Source organism: Pinus tabuliformis, chromosome 8 (genome assembly GCF_031772625.1).
Source record: "Pinus tabuliformis cultivar Carrire ecotype Pingquan chromosome 8, CPIR1, whole genome shotgun sequence".
Classification (NCBI taxonomy): domain Eukaryota; kingdom Viridiplantae; phylum Streptophyta; class Pinopsida; order Pinales; family Pinaceae; genus Pinus; species Pinus tabuliformis.
Window position 1 is genome coordinate 1,491,197,219 of NC_142294.1, and position 17,781 is coordinate 1,491,214,999.

The 17,781-nt window shown below is 39.6% G+C and overlaps 1 protein-coding gene across 9 annotated transcripts in view; it reads left to right on the top strand.

The window, feature by feature from the left end:
* Positions 1-17,781, top strand: part of LOC149241467 (calcium-transporting ATPase 5, plasma membrane-type-like) — a 375,751-nt gene that overhangs the window by 191,470 nt on the left and 166,500 nt on the right. For all 9 annotated transcript variants that reach the window (XM_089373992.1, XM_089373986.1, XM_089373984.1 and 6 more), the window contains 4 exons: positions 6,120-6,185; positions 6,304-6,402; positions 6,547-6,657; positions 6,768-6,938. In XM_089373992.1, coding sequence (XP_089230118.1) covers positions 6,120-6,185; positions 6,304-6,402; positions 6,547-6,657; positions 6,768-6,938 — 447 coding nt within the window. The remainder of the gene's footprint in view (positions 1-6,119; positions 6,186-6,303; positions 6,403-6,546; positions 6,658-6,767; positions 6,939-17,781) is intronic.

The window sequence follows — 17,781 nt, forward strand, 5'->3', positions numbered from 1 at the left end:
AATGGTCCAAAAGTCATGGATCAAGTCAGATCTAATCTTAGCCGTTGATTAGGGACTTAATCTTGGCCGTTGAGATGTCAACAGGAAAAGTATAAGAGGAGGCTTGAGGGTCACTTGGAGAACACACTAGATGATCAGTCATTTTATTCTCTAGAGCGGGGTTTGCTAAGAGAGATAGAATCAGTGATCGGGAGAGCCGCTAAGGGGCATTGAGTACAGAGGAACAGAGAAAGCAGAAATTGTGCTGAGAGAGTAGCGCAGCAGCGAAGGAGAGTGACGCAGAGCCAGCAAGGGCTCACATAGGGCCATGCAGAGGCAACCAAGTGCTACACAGAGCACCAGAGGGGCCAACGCAGCTGACGCAAAGGCTCCCAGAGCTGATGCAGGGCCTCATGGGGTTGACACAGGGCCAGCATGAGACATAGAGGGGCTGACGCAGTCCAGCTTGGGCAGATGCTGGGGTTGCAGAGTAGTTTTGTGCTGACGAGCTGCGGAAAGGATTTTCTAGGGTTTCAGCCAGGAGATTTCTCTCAAACTGTGAGGTATAGCTGCTAAGGAAATTCTCTGTTGGGTAGGCCAGTTTCGACACCCAGATTGTACTCTGATATTGCTTAATAAGAAAACCCTCAGATAGCTGCGCCAGTTTTCCCACATTGGTTTTTTCCGGGCACTTTGGTCCAAAACTAATGGTGTCATGTGGAGTGTTTGTTCTTGTTTCTTTTAGTTGCTGATCTGTAATATGTTGAGCATGCACTGGTGTTTATTTTCAGTATTTACTATTTACTTTGTAAATAACTTGTTAAAGAAAAAATAACAAGTAGGTAGGAATAAATCAGAAAAAGTGCATGAAGGGTTTCTAAACTAAGTAAATTTAGAAACTTTAACATGGTATCAGAGCATGATTGCAGATCATAGGAGGACTAAAAGACATCAGCTGAGCGGAACAATAGCAACAGAAAACAACTGTCCTGAAGTGACAAAAGTTGTTTCTAGTAGCGCAGAAGCTAAGGAAGTGTGACGCAGAGCCAGCCAGAGCCACGCAGAAGAAGCTGGGAACTGCGCTAAGCCTCAGAGAGGCCAGCGTTGCTGACGCAGAGGGCTAGAGGGCTGACGCAGGGCATCCCAGGGCTGACGCAGACCCATTTGGGGTGACACAGAGCTAGCGTGGGGCAGAGAGGGGCTGACACAGTTCACAGAGAGGTAGTTGTTGGAGTCTAGAAGGCTACAAAAATATTGTAGAGTGGAGCTGGTGAGGCACTGTAGTCGAAACAGTACCTGACAGAGCAGGGCCAGAGGTGTTGTTACCGATGGTTTCTAGCCGAGGAACCTGGATCAGTAGTGTAGTTGCATAAGACGATCAGAGTAGGGGACATCTCGACAAGCGACAGAAGGATTTCTAGGAGGGAAATGAAGACTCAAAGGGAGTCTAGAAGAGAACTTCCAAACGGGAAGTAGAGACTCAAAGGAGTCGAACAGAGAACTTCCAGGAGGGAAGTAGAGGAGCGTCATGGCACTACACGGGGTAAGAGACCAGGATAGACTGGACAGAGCATCGAACTTCGTAGTCTCGAAGGCCATAATCTTATCAGTGCTTGACAGGAATTGTGTCAAGAACTTCGCCTTGAAGGTTATAGCTATCCCAGTGGACCCCAATGATAACGACAAGTACGAAGAGGCGATGGCGAGGGCCAAGTGCATTATCCTTGACAGGGTCAAGGATCATGTGGTACGACATATAGCCGAGAAGGAAACGATAGTTGAGATGTGGGAGGCTCTCAAGATTCTGTACTAGCATACTTCTGTGCAGAGAAGAATGCTGCTCGAGAACCAAATGAGGTCGTATCAGATGAAGAAGGGTCAATCGATTGACACCTTCCTTGGAGGACTGAATGAGATCCGAGACCAATTGACTGCTATAGGAGCGACACCGGATCAGGAGCTTATGGTGAGGACAACCCTGAATGCTGTCTCAGAAGATTGGGAAGTGTTTGTCTAGAGTATCCTGGGCAGAGGGACTCTCCTACCTTGGGACGAGATGTGGGTAGCTCTTCGCCAGGAAGAGATCAAATGACAATCGAAGACAGTAGCAGTAGCAAAGGGATCAAAATTCAGCAGGAGGAGGAGGATGCGGCCCTAGCATTTGAGGGAAAGCAGGAGAAGCGGAAGAAGAAAGATCTCTCCAAGATCAAGTGCTTCCACTGTGGGGAGATGGGTCATTATGCAACCCAGTGCCCAAGGAAGAAGGAGGGAGTCTTTTGAGACTAAGGCAACGCCAACACGGGCAGAGAAGGAAGTTTTGACAGATGATAATTGTGCCATGAGTGCACATGCACCTTGAGCGGAAGTGGGGAGACATCGAGCTATAGTTAGGAGGATTATAGGCGATGAGGGGCAGGATCCTTGAGTTACCCAGCCTCTTGGATTAGACCTTGCTACAGGAGCCCCGACGAGTAGTAGGACTGGTTGGGTGGGTAGAGACGGATGCGGATGCAGGGGAAGAGAGAGCTATAGTGCAAGAGTCCCGAGACAACGCAGAGCTAGCAGGCTGCAGCAGTGCGAGAGGCACAAGAGTGTTGCACTAGTGCAGGAAGGCACAACGAGGTGTGCAACGGTGCGAGATGCAAGGAGTTGTTGCAGCAGCGCAGAGGTCAGAGAGAGGGAGCACTTGTCAGCGACAGAGGGAGCTTCAGCATCAGTGGGTGTTTCTAGCCCAACAGGGAGGTCAGTTGGGAGATCAGTTACTTACTTCTCAGTAACTGAGTTGCAGTGCAGCAGTGGGCAACACGATGCAACATGATGAGAGGAAGTGCAATATGGATGCAGTGCTGGGAGAAAGGACCAACAGCAGCACGGATGCAGAGGGAGCTGTCGTACAGATGCAACAGTGGCAGTGGCAAAACCATGGGCAACAGTACAAGAGGCAGTAGTGTAGAGGATGTTGGGCGGGAAGGCCTAGCATCAGCACTGGTACTGATGCCAGATGATCAGAGTAATACTCAGTGAGGAGTATTACTAGAGCACAATACTCGCTAAGAGGGAGTGTTGATTTGGGGTAGCATCGGATGTGCTCTAGCCACGAGATTTGGTGGAGAGGTGGGGGCACATGAGATCTCCAATACCCAGAAAGGGTTTGGGCAAATTCTAAACATATCACGAGATATTAAAATAATTAATATTTTTAATGGAGTCCCTAAGTCTAAACTTAGGGAAAATAAAATATTAATGTGTATTAATATGAATCTGTGTTAGAATGGTCCAAAAGATATGAATCAAGCCAGATCTAATCTTAGCCATTGATTAGGGACTTAATCTCGGCCATTGAGATGTCAACAAGAAAAGTTTAAGAGGAGGTTTGGGGGTCACTTGGAGAACACACCAGATGATCAGTCATTCTATTCTCTAGAGCGGGGTTTGCTAAGAGAGGTAGAATCAGTGATCGGGAGAGCAGCTGAGGGGCATTGAGTATAGAGGAATAGAGAGGCAGAGATTGTGCCGGGAGCGCAACACAGCAGTGAAGGAGAGTGATGCAGAGCCAGCAAGGGCTCATGCAGGGCCACAGAGAGGCAGCCAAGTACCGCATAGAGCACCAGAGGGGCTCTCACAGTTGACGCAGAGGCTCCCAGAACTGACGCAGGGCCTCCTGGGGCTGACGCAGGCCAAGAAAGGCTGACGTAGGGCTAGCATGAGATAGAGAGGGGCTGACGCAGTCCAGATTGGGCAGACGTTGGGGTTGCAGAGTAGTTTTGTGCTGAGGAGCTGCCGGAAGGATTTTCTGGGGTTTCAGCCAGGAGATTTCTCTCAAACTGTGAGGTATAGCTGCTAAGGAAATTCTCTGTTGGGTAGGCCAGTTTCGACACCCAGATTGTACTCTGATATTGCTTAATAAGAAAACCCTCAGATAGCTGCACCGGTTTTCCTACATTGGGTTTTTCCGGGGACATTGGTCCAAAAATAATGGTGTCATGTGGTGTGTTTGTTCTTGTTTCTTTTAGTTGCTGATCTGTAATATGTTGAGCATGCACTGGTGTTTATTTTTAGTATTTACTTTGTAAATAACTTGTTAAAGAAAAAATAACAAGTAGGTAGGAATAAATCAGAAAAAGTGCATGAAGGGTTTCTAAACTAAGTAAATTTAGAAACTTTAACAAAACCTACAAATCTAAGTAACTTGATTCGTTATAAAGGGGCCACGTGTCCGAATCCTGCGAATTGGACACGATTCGCTAGGGATTCAAATCCCAAAAGGGGACACGTTGTGTCCTAACGGGATTCGTACGAATCTCGTACGAATCCCATTAGGACACAACGTATTCCGATTCTGGGATTTGAATCCCCTCTCTTAGGTGACTTCATCCTCTTGTTGCGAGAGGAATTGGAGCACATATGGGAATTTGTATAGTGTGAAGAAGAGCAGGCTTGAGTAGTCCAGGGCAGAGACAATGGTGTATGTGCACACCAACCTTCGTCTTATTTATAGGTAGAGGGAAGAGTGGTTGAGAGGAAAGACCAAGATGTGGGATGTCTTTCCTGATGATATGGGTCTGGACAGCAGTGTTGAGTTGGCATTGGCCAACATGGATCTCAATGATCCAGTGCTAGAGCCTGTTAGATTTGATGATGATGATATTTTAGAGGGGTCATCCTCCACACCAGTAGATGCAGAGGTGACTATGGATACAGGGGAGGAGGAGGATGCAGAGGAGAGCAGTGGTGACCATGATGATGAGGACATTGATGTTGATTCTGATGATGACTATAAGGATTGATGACTCATGAGTCATGGGCTACCTATTGCCTTGAGGCTTGTATACCTGTAGTTGTTTTATATTTTCTATTTCTATTTGCCATTGGCATTGCACCAATACTACCTATGTAACACATTTTGATTTGATGATGTAATGAGAAAACTACAGCTATTAGTGTCTTTATCTTACTATCTTGTAGTTGCAAGTTGTCTTTCATTTATGAATCATGATTTATGTGACCACTGACATGTATTTGAATTTTGTATGTACTATGCATGCTATAGATGAAGATCTATGTTTGAAATCAATGAATTTGAATCATTAATTAGAATTTGTGTAAGAAATATCTATTTTTTAATATATATATATTTTAATAAAGTAATGTATAACAAATCCTACATGTCCTGTTCCGGGGGGTCAACGTGTCTGAATCCGACACTCGAATCCCCGTATCCTACGAGTCCCGAATCCCCATGTCAGGTGACTTAGCTACAAATACAAGACTCCAACCTTCAAGATGCCAAGTCAACCCTCCTTCAAGATATTGTTCCAACAATAAGTCCATCAACAAGTACAACAACAAATTCGACAACAATAGCAAACTTCAATTTACCAACAAAAGACTTTGTTCTTGCAAAGTTTCCATATGTGCGAATTCAGGATAGACTTCTCTTTTACATGTGCGAGTCTTTGAAAGATCAGATTTTGGTCTTGCCTTTCTCTCCTTGACTTTGCTTCCTTATTGACTCTGCTGCAGAAGAATAGATGATAATGTGATGCGAATTATTGTCTCCAAATGAGCTCAACTTGTCCTTTATTTATACTTGTTCAAAGGGAGTTGAATAGATATCTTTTTCTGGGCAGGGCCAACTTGACAGGCAGAGCCAACTTGGCTTCTTGTGGTGATTTTGACTCAAATTACATCTTTTGAATTTTTTTTTCTTTCTAGGCTATGAATAAGCCTTTGACTTTGACCAATACAAATAATAATGAGCATGAAGAACATGCTTGAATAAAATAATGATTGATTTGAGCATGAAACCCACACTTGAAAAATAAATAAATCTTAGCATGAAAAAGAGCATGCCAATAAAAATAATTAATTTATTAATCATAACAATTTTCATTATGAAGGCCGACACTAGTTACATTTTCTGCACTTTTGTCAAAATAATATGGTTATATTACCTGGCATGTAATTGTTGAAAGTTATTTTGTTATTACATTTTTCCTTCTTTGTATATCACAAGTTTATAATACAATTCACGGTAATGTGTGTTGAGAAGGAATATCACATGTGGAATCCTCCAACGTCTTTATCACCTTCACATATGCTATTAGTATTTCTTGCTGAGTTTTTTGTATTCATACTAGGTTGGTGGAGAGACAGAAGTGACAGGATCTCCAACCGAGAAGGCTATTCTTTATTGGGCATTAAAGGTATGATGTACAGATGTTGTATCTATGTTGAAAGTATTGATGATTACTTAATTTCCATTTTTATGCTCTGTTCACTTAAATATCAGCCACAATTCAATTGTGTCCATTGTTTTGTTAGCTTGGAATGAATTTTGACGATGCAAGATCCAAATCCTCCATCTTACATGTTTTTACTTTCAACTCGGAAAAGAAACGTGGAGGTGTTGCTTTAAAGAAGGTGACAGGCGTATTTATGTATTTACAAATTTTGTCTTTTTGTGCAAATATAATATATTTTTTCTTTATTAAGAAGTTATCAGTTTTTTGTAAGTTATAGCTATTTGTTATTAGATTGTAAAAAAAAATGAATGCTTAATTGCAGTCTGAAACTGAAGTAAATATACATTGGAAAGGAGCAGCAGAGATAATTCTAGGTTTCTGCAATAACTGGATTGACGATGCTGATGAAGTGCACAAAATAGCTACTGATAAGGTTTATTTTGTCTTTTAAATGTGAATATATCCAATACCAATATTTTCATTTGATTTTGATCATTTTTCTAGTCAACATGAGTTTATGGCAGCTTGCATCCTTTATTACAGGCCGATGAGTTTAGGAAAATCATTGAAGGGATGGCTGCAGCTGCATTGCGGTGCATTGCTTTTGCTTACAGGAGATGTGATCTTGATAGTGTCCCTGCTGATGAAGAGCAACGCCAATCATGGAAAATTCCTGAAGATAATCTAACCCTCTTGGCGATAGTTGGGATAAAGGTAAAAAAGATTGAGGTCATGGCTATTGATTAATTAAATGATTTGGAACCCATTCATTTATACCATATTCTGTATGTAATTAATGTAACCACTGTTCCTATCAAAACGAGGAACTGTATAAATACATGAATATAAACTTATTATATTTCTTAGATTTGAATTTCTTGACTGACAATATAGACATTTGAAGATCGATAGTTTAGATGCGCAGAAATGTTCACTAATAGTGAATAATTTCTGCTACCTGTGTAGGAAACGATGCTATTAGAGCATAGCTTATATCACCAATGTAACTCAAATGCTGTAGACTATTGTAGTTTCTATTCATGATAGATTTGTAAGAAAATGACTTAAAACTATCCAGTGGATGCGTGAAGGTTGTGGTTTCTACTGAGGGTGTTTATGAGTTTATTACAATGCCCAAACTGTATTCACATGACTATGTAGCAGTGGCTAGTATTTCCATATAAATTATGTTTGGCTGTGAGCATGTTATCTGCCAACACTGAATTTTCAGGGAAATATGTTGATTCTCTAGTGCAATCAAGACTAGTACATTTTTTTAAATTGATAACTATTTCCAACGATACAATTAGTTTTCTTATAGCATTCCAATCATTAAGAAGTTATACATGAAAAATTTCAATCATTCACTTTCTTCAATAGAGCAATAGAGATCGCAATACACAATGAAACAAGAGACAAGAGACACCGATATTTAGGCTCGCAGCTAGGGAAAAACACACAAGGGGAAAACCCAACAAATATTTCCTTATGACAGAGAATTCAGTTCATCAAAAGTACATCAGAATATTCCAAACAAGATTCCAAATTCTGACCTCAATTTATCCAAGTCAAACCAGTCAATGGAGACAGAAAATAGTCAACTCTGGTCAAAGTCCAAGTCTGCAACAGAAGGGCCAAATTTCGGCCTGAGGTAGCTCAGAACAGAGGGCTGAAATTCAGTCAAAATCACAGTCAATGAATCAGTAAAAATCTTTGTCAAAGCTCAGGGTTGACCTGTGGTCAAAAGCCCAGAAACAGGAGCAGAATCTCGGTCAACGAAAGTCAATGAACCTCTGCAATTTTTGGCCTCCCAAGTCAAACAGATTCAAACAATCCCAAGTCAACTCTGGTCAAATAGAAGAATAGAAGGCTGCTCAATGCAGAACTGAGCTCCTTTTCTCCTTTGCACATGTGGATTAGACTTCTTGTTTTAGATCGATGTGATGTGATGTCAAATGACCTCCAATGAGCTTCTATTTATATGTGATTTAGGAGGGTTTTGACCTTGGGGTCAAACCCATTCATCATGTGGGGCCGACTTGTTCATTTTAGGCCAACATGGTCAACATGGAAAATATGAATTTCTTCCTTTGATTTGTCAATGAAAACACTGACCATGGCTACCAATTTTCAACACTCCCTCTTAGCAAGGGAGGTATTTTTCATTCTCTCTCTCAAGATCAATCTCCCCGACCAATTCATAGGTCTTTCAGCGTCTGCCCAAGGGAGAGATCACAAGTGTCATCACAAGGAAAGAAACATATCATCAAAACACATCCTATAAGCCAAAACCCTGTTGGAGAAAGTAACTAGTTTCAGTCTTCATGACTGATACCATTGCATATTTTATGTAAAAAGAAAAAGAAAAGAAAAAATAAATTATTATTTTCTAGATAAACATGTTTTTCATGCTTTTAGGTTTTTGAGTCAAAGAGTCAAAGTCCTATTTTGGACCTATTGTAAAAAAAAGAAATTTTAAATGAAGATTTTGGGACAGAAACCCCTCTAGATGCCAAGTTGACCCACATGTCAAGTCGTCCTTGCCCCAATGGACATGTCTATTCGCACCCCTCTGAACTATATAAATAGAGGATGGATGGAGCCCATTTGGACACACACACTTGGATGATTTTGGTCTGAAATATCACATAGAAGTGCAGTGAAGAAGTGGAGCACGAAGTCTGGGAGAAAAGATCTCTTCTTGGAGTTAGGGTTTGTGGAAGATCTTTCTTGGTTTAACTCTTGTTTGTTGGTCTCTTGTTGATGAATTTGCTTGAAGGAAGGAAGGATTGGCTTGGCATCTAGAGGTGGAAATTTTTGTGGTTTTGGGTCTTGGATATCTCATTTGATCTAATTCTATAAGAAGAGATTTTTTGGGTTTTCCCCTTGGAGGGATTTTTCCCTGGCTTGGAACCTATATCTTGTGTTCTATTGTCATTTGTGATCTTCATGTTTTATGATATTTGCTTGATGAAGAAAGAAAATATAAAAACAAAAGGCTAACAGTTTCACAAATAATTAATCATGTAATGGAAATATAATGATATGATTGAAAACCTCCTGATTTCCAACATGGTATTAGAGATGAGACAGTTTGAAGGGAAAGGCTGAAGATCACATTTTGTTGGCACTTGAAGGAAATCTTTATGAAGAATAGTAACATGAATTCTGTGGTAACCCTAACATTATTCGTGAAAATGGGTTAGTCAATTCTGGGCTCGATTTGTAGTTCTGAATTTTCAATGGCAAGTCAGTTTGATATCTTATATCATAGCTCACTCTATGATTCGTATTAGGGCTCGTTGCCCTATATTAGACTGTTTCACACTTTGTTAGAAGGCTCACTCAGTTATGACAAGAGATTCACATACATTGATTTTTTCTGTGAACGAACTTCAGTGAATTATGGCTCTGTTGGGTGTCGCTCTTGGTTTAGACTAATTAAGTCACTCTTATGATCAAAGGTTTCGTTTTGTGAGTTGTTGTTTATACAATGATCAAAGTTCATAGTAGCTTGGATACTATATATTATGACTTGTCCAAACTGTTGAAGTTCGGATTGACCCCGAGGCTCTCATTTACAATGGTTGGTATACAGTGTGATGCTTGCACTCTCTGTTTTTTTCATTGTGGCATGCCATAATGACATTACAAAGGATTGGAAGTTCGAATCTACACATAAAATGGAGATACATGACAATGGCATCGGAGTGTATTAGATCAGAGAAGCTTGATTATGACTGAGTGACATCACATTTTCTCAGCTTGCTATTCTAATGTTTGACAGAGCGACGTCAGTTGGAAAATGGCTCTAATATGATGTTATCGCACAGTGAATTCCGCTATTATGTGGCTCATTATATGGGTTAGACAATGACTTTAATACATTACCATTGTGGCTTACATTGACATCGCACATAAGACTATAATCACTATAGATTGCATATGTGTTTCGTGTGGCTTTAAGGCTGATATGATATTCCTAAGAGAGAAAAGGCTTTTATCTACATAAATAATGTTTGGAAAAAGTGAGAACATAACTGAAGACTTGATACTATGATCTACAACAGAGATCTATATAAGGCATGTATATCGGCTGGGAAAAGTGATCATTGTGAGGCCGACCATAAAACAAATTTTTGAAGTCACTTTAAAGTATCATGTAAGTCGAGATCCTTGGAAAGAAGCCTTACCTAAAGTCCATATATAGCGATTGGAGAAAAAAAAATCTTTGAGAACAAAGTATTATGTTGATGATTGGACTTGGCATTTAAATAACATCCTTATGTTCACAAGAAAGGAATGATATATATAGTTGTACGAGAAGACAAAATTGAAGTTGAAACATTAGACATGTTGACACATATGGAAGGGTCGACTCTTTGGAAGCATGGTGATATTACAAAGGTATGTGCAATGTGTCTTTTATGTGTCTAGACTATGGTAATGATCTTTTGTAAAGGGTTTGAAGAATAATTAGTGTTTTGCAACATATTTTGCATGATAAAAATCTAGGGTTTGTGGATCTTACTTTTCTAAGGTTTTTAGTATTTAGGGCTTGTAAACCCTATATGGAACTTGGAAAAAAACCCTAGAAATGGAAACCCTATATAATTATTCCCTCTTTGAAAAACCCTAGCTCTTGATATCTAGGGTTTGCAAGAAGAATCTAGGGTATAAGGGTTGAATTGGATAAATCCTAAGAAGTGACATCAAAAACCTGAGGGCTAATGTTTTCACTGAAAACCCTATCAAGGGTTAGATCTGAAAATTTAGGGTTTGTATTTAAGAAATCTAGAACTACATCCTCTGAGAAACCATGGAAACCCTAGATTGACAGAATTAACGTTGTGCTCTTGTCTTTGTATATTTTGCTTGGTTGTACTTGTTGGTAAATATTGCAAGTACATAATAAAGGAAGGAAGATGTAAAAGGAGGGCAAATCAAATCAGTTCTTGTGCTTGTTAATGACTTCTTGAAAATGATGAGCATGATGGAAAGAGGGAACTGTAAGGACCCTGATGGACATGATGAGTTCATAGGAACACATTGATGATATGAAGATGAAGCATGGCATTGTGATAGTAAAATTAGAGTCTACATTATCAAGTTGCTTTGGACAAAATCATCTAGCTCTCAAAATTAAGAAGATTGGGACCACATTGCATATTATTGTTCATCTGAACATTTTCTAACATAATGTTAGAGGTAGTCATTTTGCAAAGATGGATCATTAAGATCCTATAAGAACCATTATTTAGGAGGTTCTTGGAAGAAGCATTATGACATGATTGGTATATATTCCATCTAGTATGGAAACAATACTTTTGAAGGATGAAGGAATGCAGATGGTCAAGTTGCAGTCTTTCCACTCCTAGGAAAGAACTCTATCTTCGACAAGTATAAGAAGCAAGCACATTTAAGATCGATGGAGATTGCATAAGATAGACACGACTCTCTGGTAAGGCATATTGCAAAACAATGTGAAGAGGCTGGAAGGAGAGCTCGATGAGATTGATGAACATCTAGAATAGTCTCAAGAAGAAAGAAAGGGAGTTAACAATAACAACTCCAAGGAAGATATTGTGACTTAGTAATCAAGTTTGATCCATGGGCACTCTGATTAAAGTGAATGCATTCATGTGGAGATGGGTCATGTGAAAGGATGTTGATCTTGAATAACTCAAGTAAATTGATGCTTTGATGAGAAGACCATCATGAAAAGGTAAGTTTGATGTTAATACTTTTGTTCTTGGTTATCTGGTTAACATATTATTTTGCTACTTGAAAGGATATTGCAGGAATACATGATGGCAGTTGAGGCAAGTTCAACTGTATAGATTGAATATATGGTTTTGGCAATCACGTAGTCAAGATGTTTGCATCATCATCTTGGGGTTGAATGGTAGTAGTGTGAAGGGATAACCTGAAGTTCAAGTTCATACAATATAGATCACTTTCAAAGGGAGCTATGACTGGATTGAAGTTTGATAAGGCTCAATATAATGCTTTCATTGATGATAAAGAAAGTAAAGTGATATGCAAGGCTGATGGCTCAAACCCTGTCACTAGATTGAAGGAAGAGATACCAAGGAAAGAAGGAACCATGCAGCTATCTCCATGAAGAATTGGTAGTTGATACTCTTGTGGGAACAAGCTAGAGTGCTTGTGCATATGTCTTCCCAATTGAAAGGAAGAAAGGATCTCCTCTCTGGTTGAGAGGGAGTGATGATAAACATCGCATGCACATTATCTTCTTCATGTGTCATGCACTTGATCAGGACTAATAGTCGTAAGTCAAGTGAAGACAATCTAAGAAAGGAAAGGTATTGGAACTCTTTGAGGATAGGATAGGTATCCAAGATAAGAGTGGTTGAAGAGGACCAATATTCTTTGAAGATTGAGGGTTAAAAATCCAAGATAAGAATAGTTCTAAAAGGACATGCCCAATGAACATCCAAATGGGGTATGTGCCTTAGAGGTAGTGCGGTATCTCATGTAAAGCCTCCCAACATGATGTTGGAAAGTGTAGCAAGAAAGGCTCAATTTGACTTTAGCTTTAGTCAAATTGAGTAAATCGAATTTCCACATCAGCAGGACAACTTGGATGAAGTTAACTAGTGTGACATGGCTCTTGTCACTTAGTTAGATCAACAAATTTGAGTTAAGTGGGCTTGGAGTTCAGTCACGCATGTGTTGATTGCTAAATTTTAGTAATATAGTTCAATTATTTGTAGTTGTTCTCAGTTGACTGGCCTTTAACAATTAACAACCAGTTAAAGGCTAGTTATGCAGTGAGACAACAGTCTAACTCAGAGATTTGTCAGTTAACTGATCAATAATCCAAAAATAGCTCATGCATGCATGGAATTCGAATAACTTAGCTGGAGTGGAGGAGACAAAGACTAGTGTATCATGAGTTGTATACTAGTTGGGTGTACAGTTGCTGCATTATTAATCCGAGTATGGAAATGGATGAAAGATGGAATAGTGGGTGCCTAAAGCGAGTTGGAGCTTGTTGATCAGGGGTTGGTACACCTTCCAGTGGGTTCTGGAGAATAGGTGGGGTTGTAGCTCCAATCAGTTGTAGCTGATAAATGAAGAAGTTGTAGCTTCCCGCTGGTTGTAGCCAGAACATTGTAATTGCAAGTTGTAGCTTGCCCTATTAATAAAATGGAGAAGCAGTTTCTGAAGTTATTTGTTCCTTGAATATTCCATTGACTGCTGAAGTAGTTGTCTTTCATATTTATTGCTGAAAGTGCTCTTTATTGTCTTGTTTTTCTCACACAGTAAAAATAAATTTTGAATTGGTAAAATTGCTACAATACTTATTTGGCCCCCCTCTCAGTATTGTCCTGGTTTCCAACACTAAGGTCATCTTGACCACTGTTGATAATATCGGCGATATATCGGCAAAACGATATATCGACGAGAAAATATCGCGATATTTTCTGTTTTGAAAATATCGGCAAATATCGGAAAATATCGGCAAAATATCGCGATATTTTGAAAATATCGGCAAAATATCGGCTATATTTAAAAATTTGAAAAAATTATTTTTTATGCTTGCTGATATTTGCCGATATTTTGCCGAGATTTTTGCCGATATTGCCGATAAGATATTTTCTGGACCCTTGTCGATATTTTGCCGATACCGATATTTTCAACACTGATCTTGACCACATGAAGTGACTTCTCAAGAAGTCTCTAGAGCAAAATCGATATTCCTCAATTAATATGATTTAATTAAGTTAGACTTAGGAAAATAATTAGTAATTGGCTAATTAATATAATAGAGGTGTTTCATGTGAAATTGATGAAGGAGCATGAGGCTTCAAGGCAAAAGGCTTCGAACTTATTCCAAAAATCCAAAAACAAGTTACAAGCAAAGGAGTGGGATCCTTTAGCTATCAATTTACAAGCTTTCTAGATAGGATTTGAGCTAGGATTTAGGGATTGAATGGTTTTGTAATTAATTCATGCAGTTTTGATTCAGTTGAGATTCTCAAGGAGAATATCGACCAGATTAGATATTGTTAAGATTAGGCAAATTCGATCCAGTGTTTTAAGGATCTGATAGTTAGGATGGAATAGTATTTATGTAAGTTATAAATGATTGTAAAGGGATTTTGACTGATTCGGCTTGTTTTGGCCATATATGATTAAGTTGCAGAAAACATAATTCTGTGTATTTGTGTTGTGTAATTGGTCAATCCTGGAGGTGTTGCGTCCCTCCGAAGTATCTCTGTGTATCATTGAATTTCCAGTTTGTCTTAAATAATTTAGAGTTCTATTTGATCTGGTGTGTTCGCATTTAATCTCTTTTCGCTGTGCATTAGCGACTGCGGGAGTAGAAGTGTACGAGTTTCTTAATCATGGCCAAAGTTCCGTACTCATTCCTAACCATTGATTCCATTTTCAACATCTTATGTCACAGTCAACAGCAGGGTTAAGTCTGGTTTTAACCCGTGTACAAATAGAAGTCCCACGAGCTATAGGATCTAATGGCCTTCGTTATCCAATGGATATTGGGTCTTAGGATGGTCGGACGTTAATTTCGAACCCGAACCCGAACTTTTATAAATTGAGGTTTATAAATCTATTGGCTCTGTGAGGTGGGTAACGTCGCGCAGATCTCTGTGCGATATCACAGTGACCATCGGATCACTGCTGACTGTTGACCATTGGATCGCTAATTAATATCGCATCGCATGTTCATGAGTGAATGAACCTGGCCTAGAGGAGTTGTGATTTATGATATACGATGATCGCCGATTAATATCGCATTGCAAGGTTCAAGAGTGAATAACCTTGGCCGGCGGAGTTGCGAAATGCAACGTGTGATACGAGGAGCGTCGATTAATATCACATCGCATCATTCTTGTAGTAAATGAATCCTGCCCCGGTGAACTTGCGATTGTGATGTGCGATGCTTAGAGGGTGTAAAGCATTTGTCATTGCGGCTAAAAAAATAAGCAGTTGTGCTAATTTAGCAGAATAGATAACTTTGGAGGTAGATGACTGATACTTCGTAGGAAATCCAAGAAGAAATTTCCCCTGAACTTGCTGAAATCGTTTTTGGGTTTGAACGATTGTCCATTACGCTTGCACCTCAGCCACCATTTGTGGTATTAGAGTAGCTTATTGACACCGAACAGGATCTCAAGGATCAGAAAAAGAAATCCAACATGGCTTTCAGAGTTGGAGGAAGAGGTGGTGGTCGAAGAAGAGGACAACCAATTGCAAATGCTGAAGTGCTGGAAACTATGCAACAGATGCAAGCTATATTGGAAGTAGTGGAAATGGGAAGAGATGCAAATGCTGGAGATGTTAGTGAACCTGAAGCCGAAGCTACAGAAGATGAAGAATCTGCAGATGTAACTCCTGAAATGAGATTCTTTAGGTCAGTATTGAGATCCACATCCAAGCCTAGACTTGAAGTCTCAATCTACATAGCAAGCTTAAGGCCTGAGAAATTGATAGACTGGATAAATGACATGGAGAAATTCTTCGATTATGAAGAAACAATGAAGGAAAGAAGGTGAAGTTTGCTGTCATAAAACTGAAAGGACATGTAGCACTTTGGTGGGATGGAGTGCAGGCAGAAAGAAGAAGACTTGGCAAACAACCAATTAAGAATTGGAACAGGATGGTGGCAAAACTGAAAAGTAAGTTTCTGCCAAGTGACTATCAGCAAACATTATTTAGATAGATGCAGAATCTTAGATAGAGGTCTATGACAGTAAAGGAATACATAGAGGAATTCTACAAAGTGAGTATAAGAGCAGGACAAATCCAAGATACATATGAGAAGGTTGCCAGATATGTGAATGGTCTTAGAATGGACATTCAAGATGAGATAAGTGTACTGTCTCCTAAAACAGTAGAAGAGGCTTATCAGATGGTACTGAAGGTTGAAGAAAAACTCATGAGGAAGCAGTCTGCCAGAAATAGAGGTACTTTCCAAGGAAGGGGAAGACAAGGTGGTAGAGGAAGATCTACAACACTTGGAGATGGAGCTAGTAGCAGCTCAAGTCAGCATGCACCCACAGGAGGTGATGCAAGTGGCAGAGGGAGTTTTTCCAGAGGAAGAGGAGGCAGAGGTAGAGGAAGAGAAGTTAGATGTTACAGATGTAACAAGCTGGGACACAGAGCTTATGAGTGCCCAGAAAATATAGGAACGAATCAGAGGAATGCAATTGTTGCAAAAACTGAAGAGGAAGCAACAAAGGTAATAGACGAAGAGAATGTACCAGAGAAAGGGGAATCTTTGGTAGTCAACAAAATTTTGTTAAAACCAGCTAAGGAAATTGTTGAACTAGCACAAAGGAAAACCTTGTTCAAGATTGTGTGCAAGGTTCAAGGGAAGTGTTGTCAGATGATAATAGACAGTGGTAACACAGATAATTTGGTCTCCACAGAAGTGGTGGAGAAGTTGAAAATGAAAACAAAGAAACATCTAACCCCTTAAGGTGTGATGGCTTCAAAAGGGATATCAATTGGTAGTAAATGAGCAATGTGAAGTGGAGTTGCAGTTGGGAAATACAAAGACAAAATTCTGTGCGATGTGATGCCTATGGATGTGTGTCGTATATTGTTGGGTAGATCATGGCAGTATGACAGAGGAGCTATGCACGATCGAAAGAACAACACATACAAATTCAACAAAGATGGTGTCAATCATACATTGCTGCCACTAGAGGAAGAGGATACATCGAAGAAACCTGATCCAAAGACCCTTTTGCTGAGTGGAAAGGAGTACTTAGCAGATGGAAGAAAATGAGGTAAATTTTGCGTTGGTTTGCAAACCAAAGGTAATAATTACTTCCACGAAAGTTTCTGATTTTCCAATTGAAATTCAAGAGATGCTGGACAATTATTGTGATATCATTGTAGATGGTTTGCCTGATGAGTTACCACCTATTAGAAAAATCAGTCATCACATAGATTTGATTTCAGGAGCAAATCTACCTAATAAAGCAGCTTACAGGATGACTCCCACAGAGAATGTAGAGATCAGGAAACAAGTTCAAGAATTGTTAGACAAGGGACTGGTTAGAGAGAGTTTGAGTCCTTGTGCAGTGCCAACAGTGTTGAGCCCAAAGAAAGATGGAGGCTGGAGAATGTGCACTGACTCGAGAGCAATCAATAAGATAACAATCAGGTACATATTTCCTTTACCTAGAATTGAAGATTTGATGGATTGTTTGAGTGGAGCTAGATATTTTACAAAGTTAGATTTAAAAAGTGGTTATCATCAAATCAGAATTAGAGAGGGAGATGACTGGAAAACTACTTTTAAAACCAATGAAGGATTGTATGAGTGGATGGTAATGCCTTTTGGATTGTCGAATGCCCCTAGTACATTTATGAGACTTATGAATGAAGTTCTGAAGGAATTTATTGGTAAATTTGTAATAGTATATCTGGATGATATATTAGTTTATAGCAAATCTAAGGAGGAACATGTGAGACATCTGAATTATGTCTTACAGAGGCTACAACAAGAAAAGTTACTGTTAAATTTAAAGAAATGTTCATTCATGAAGGAGGAGTT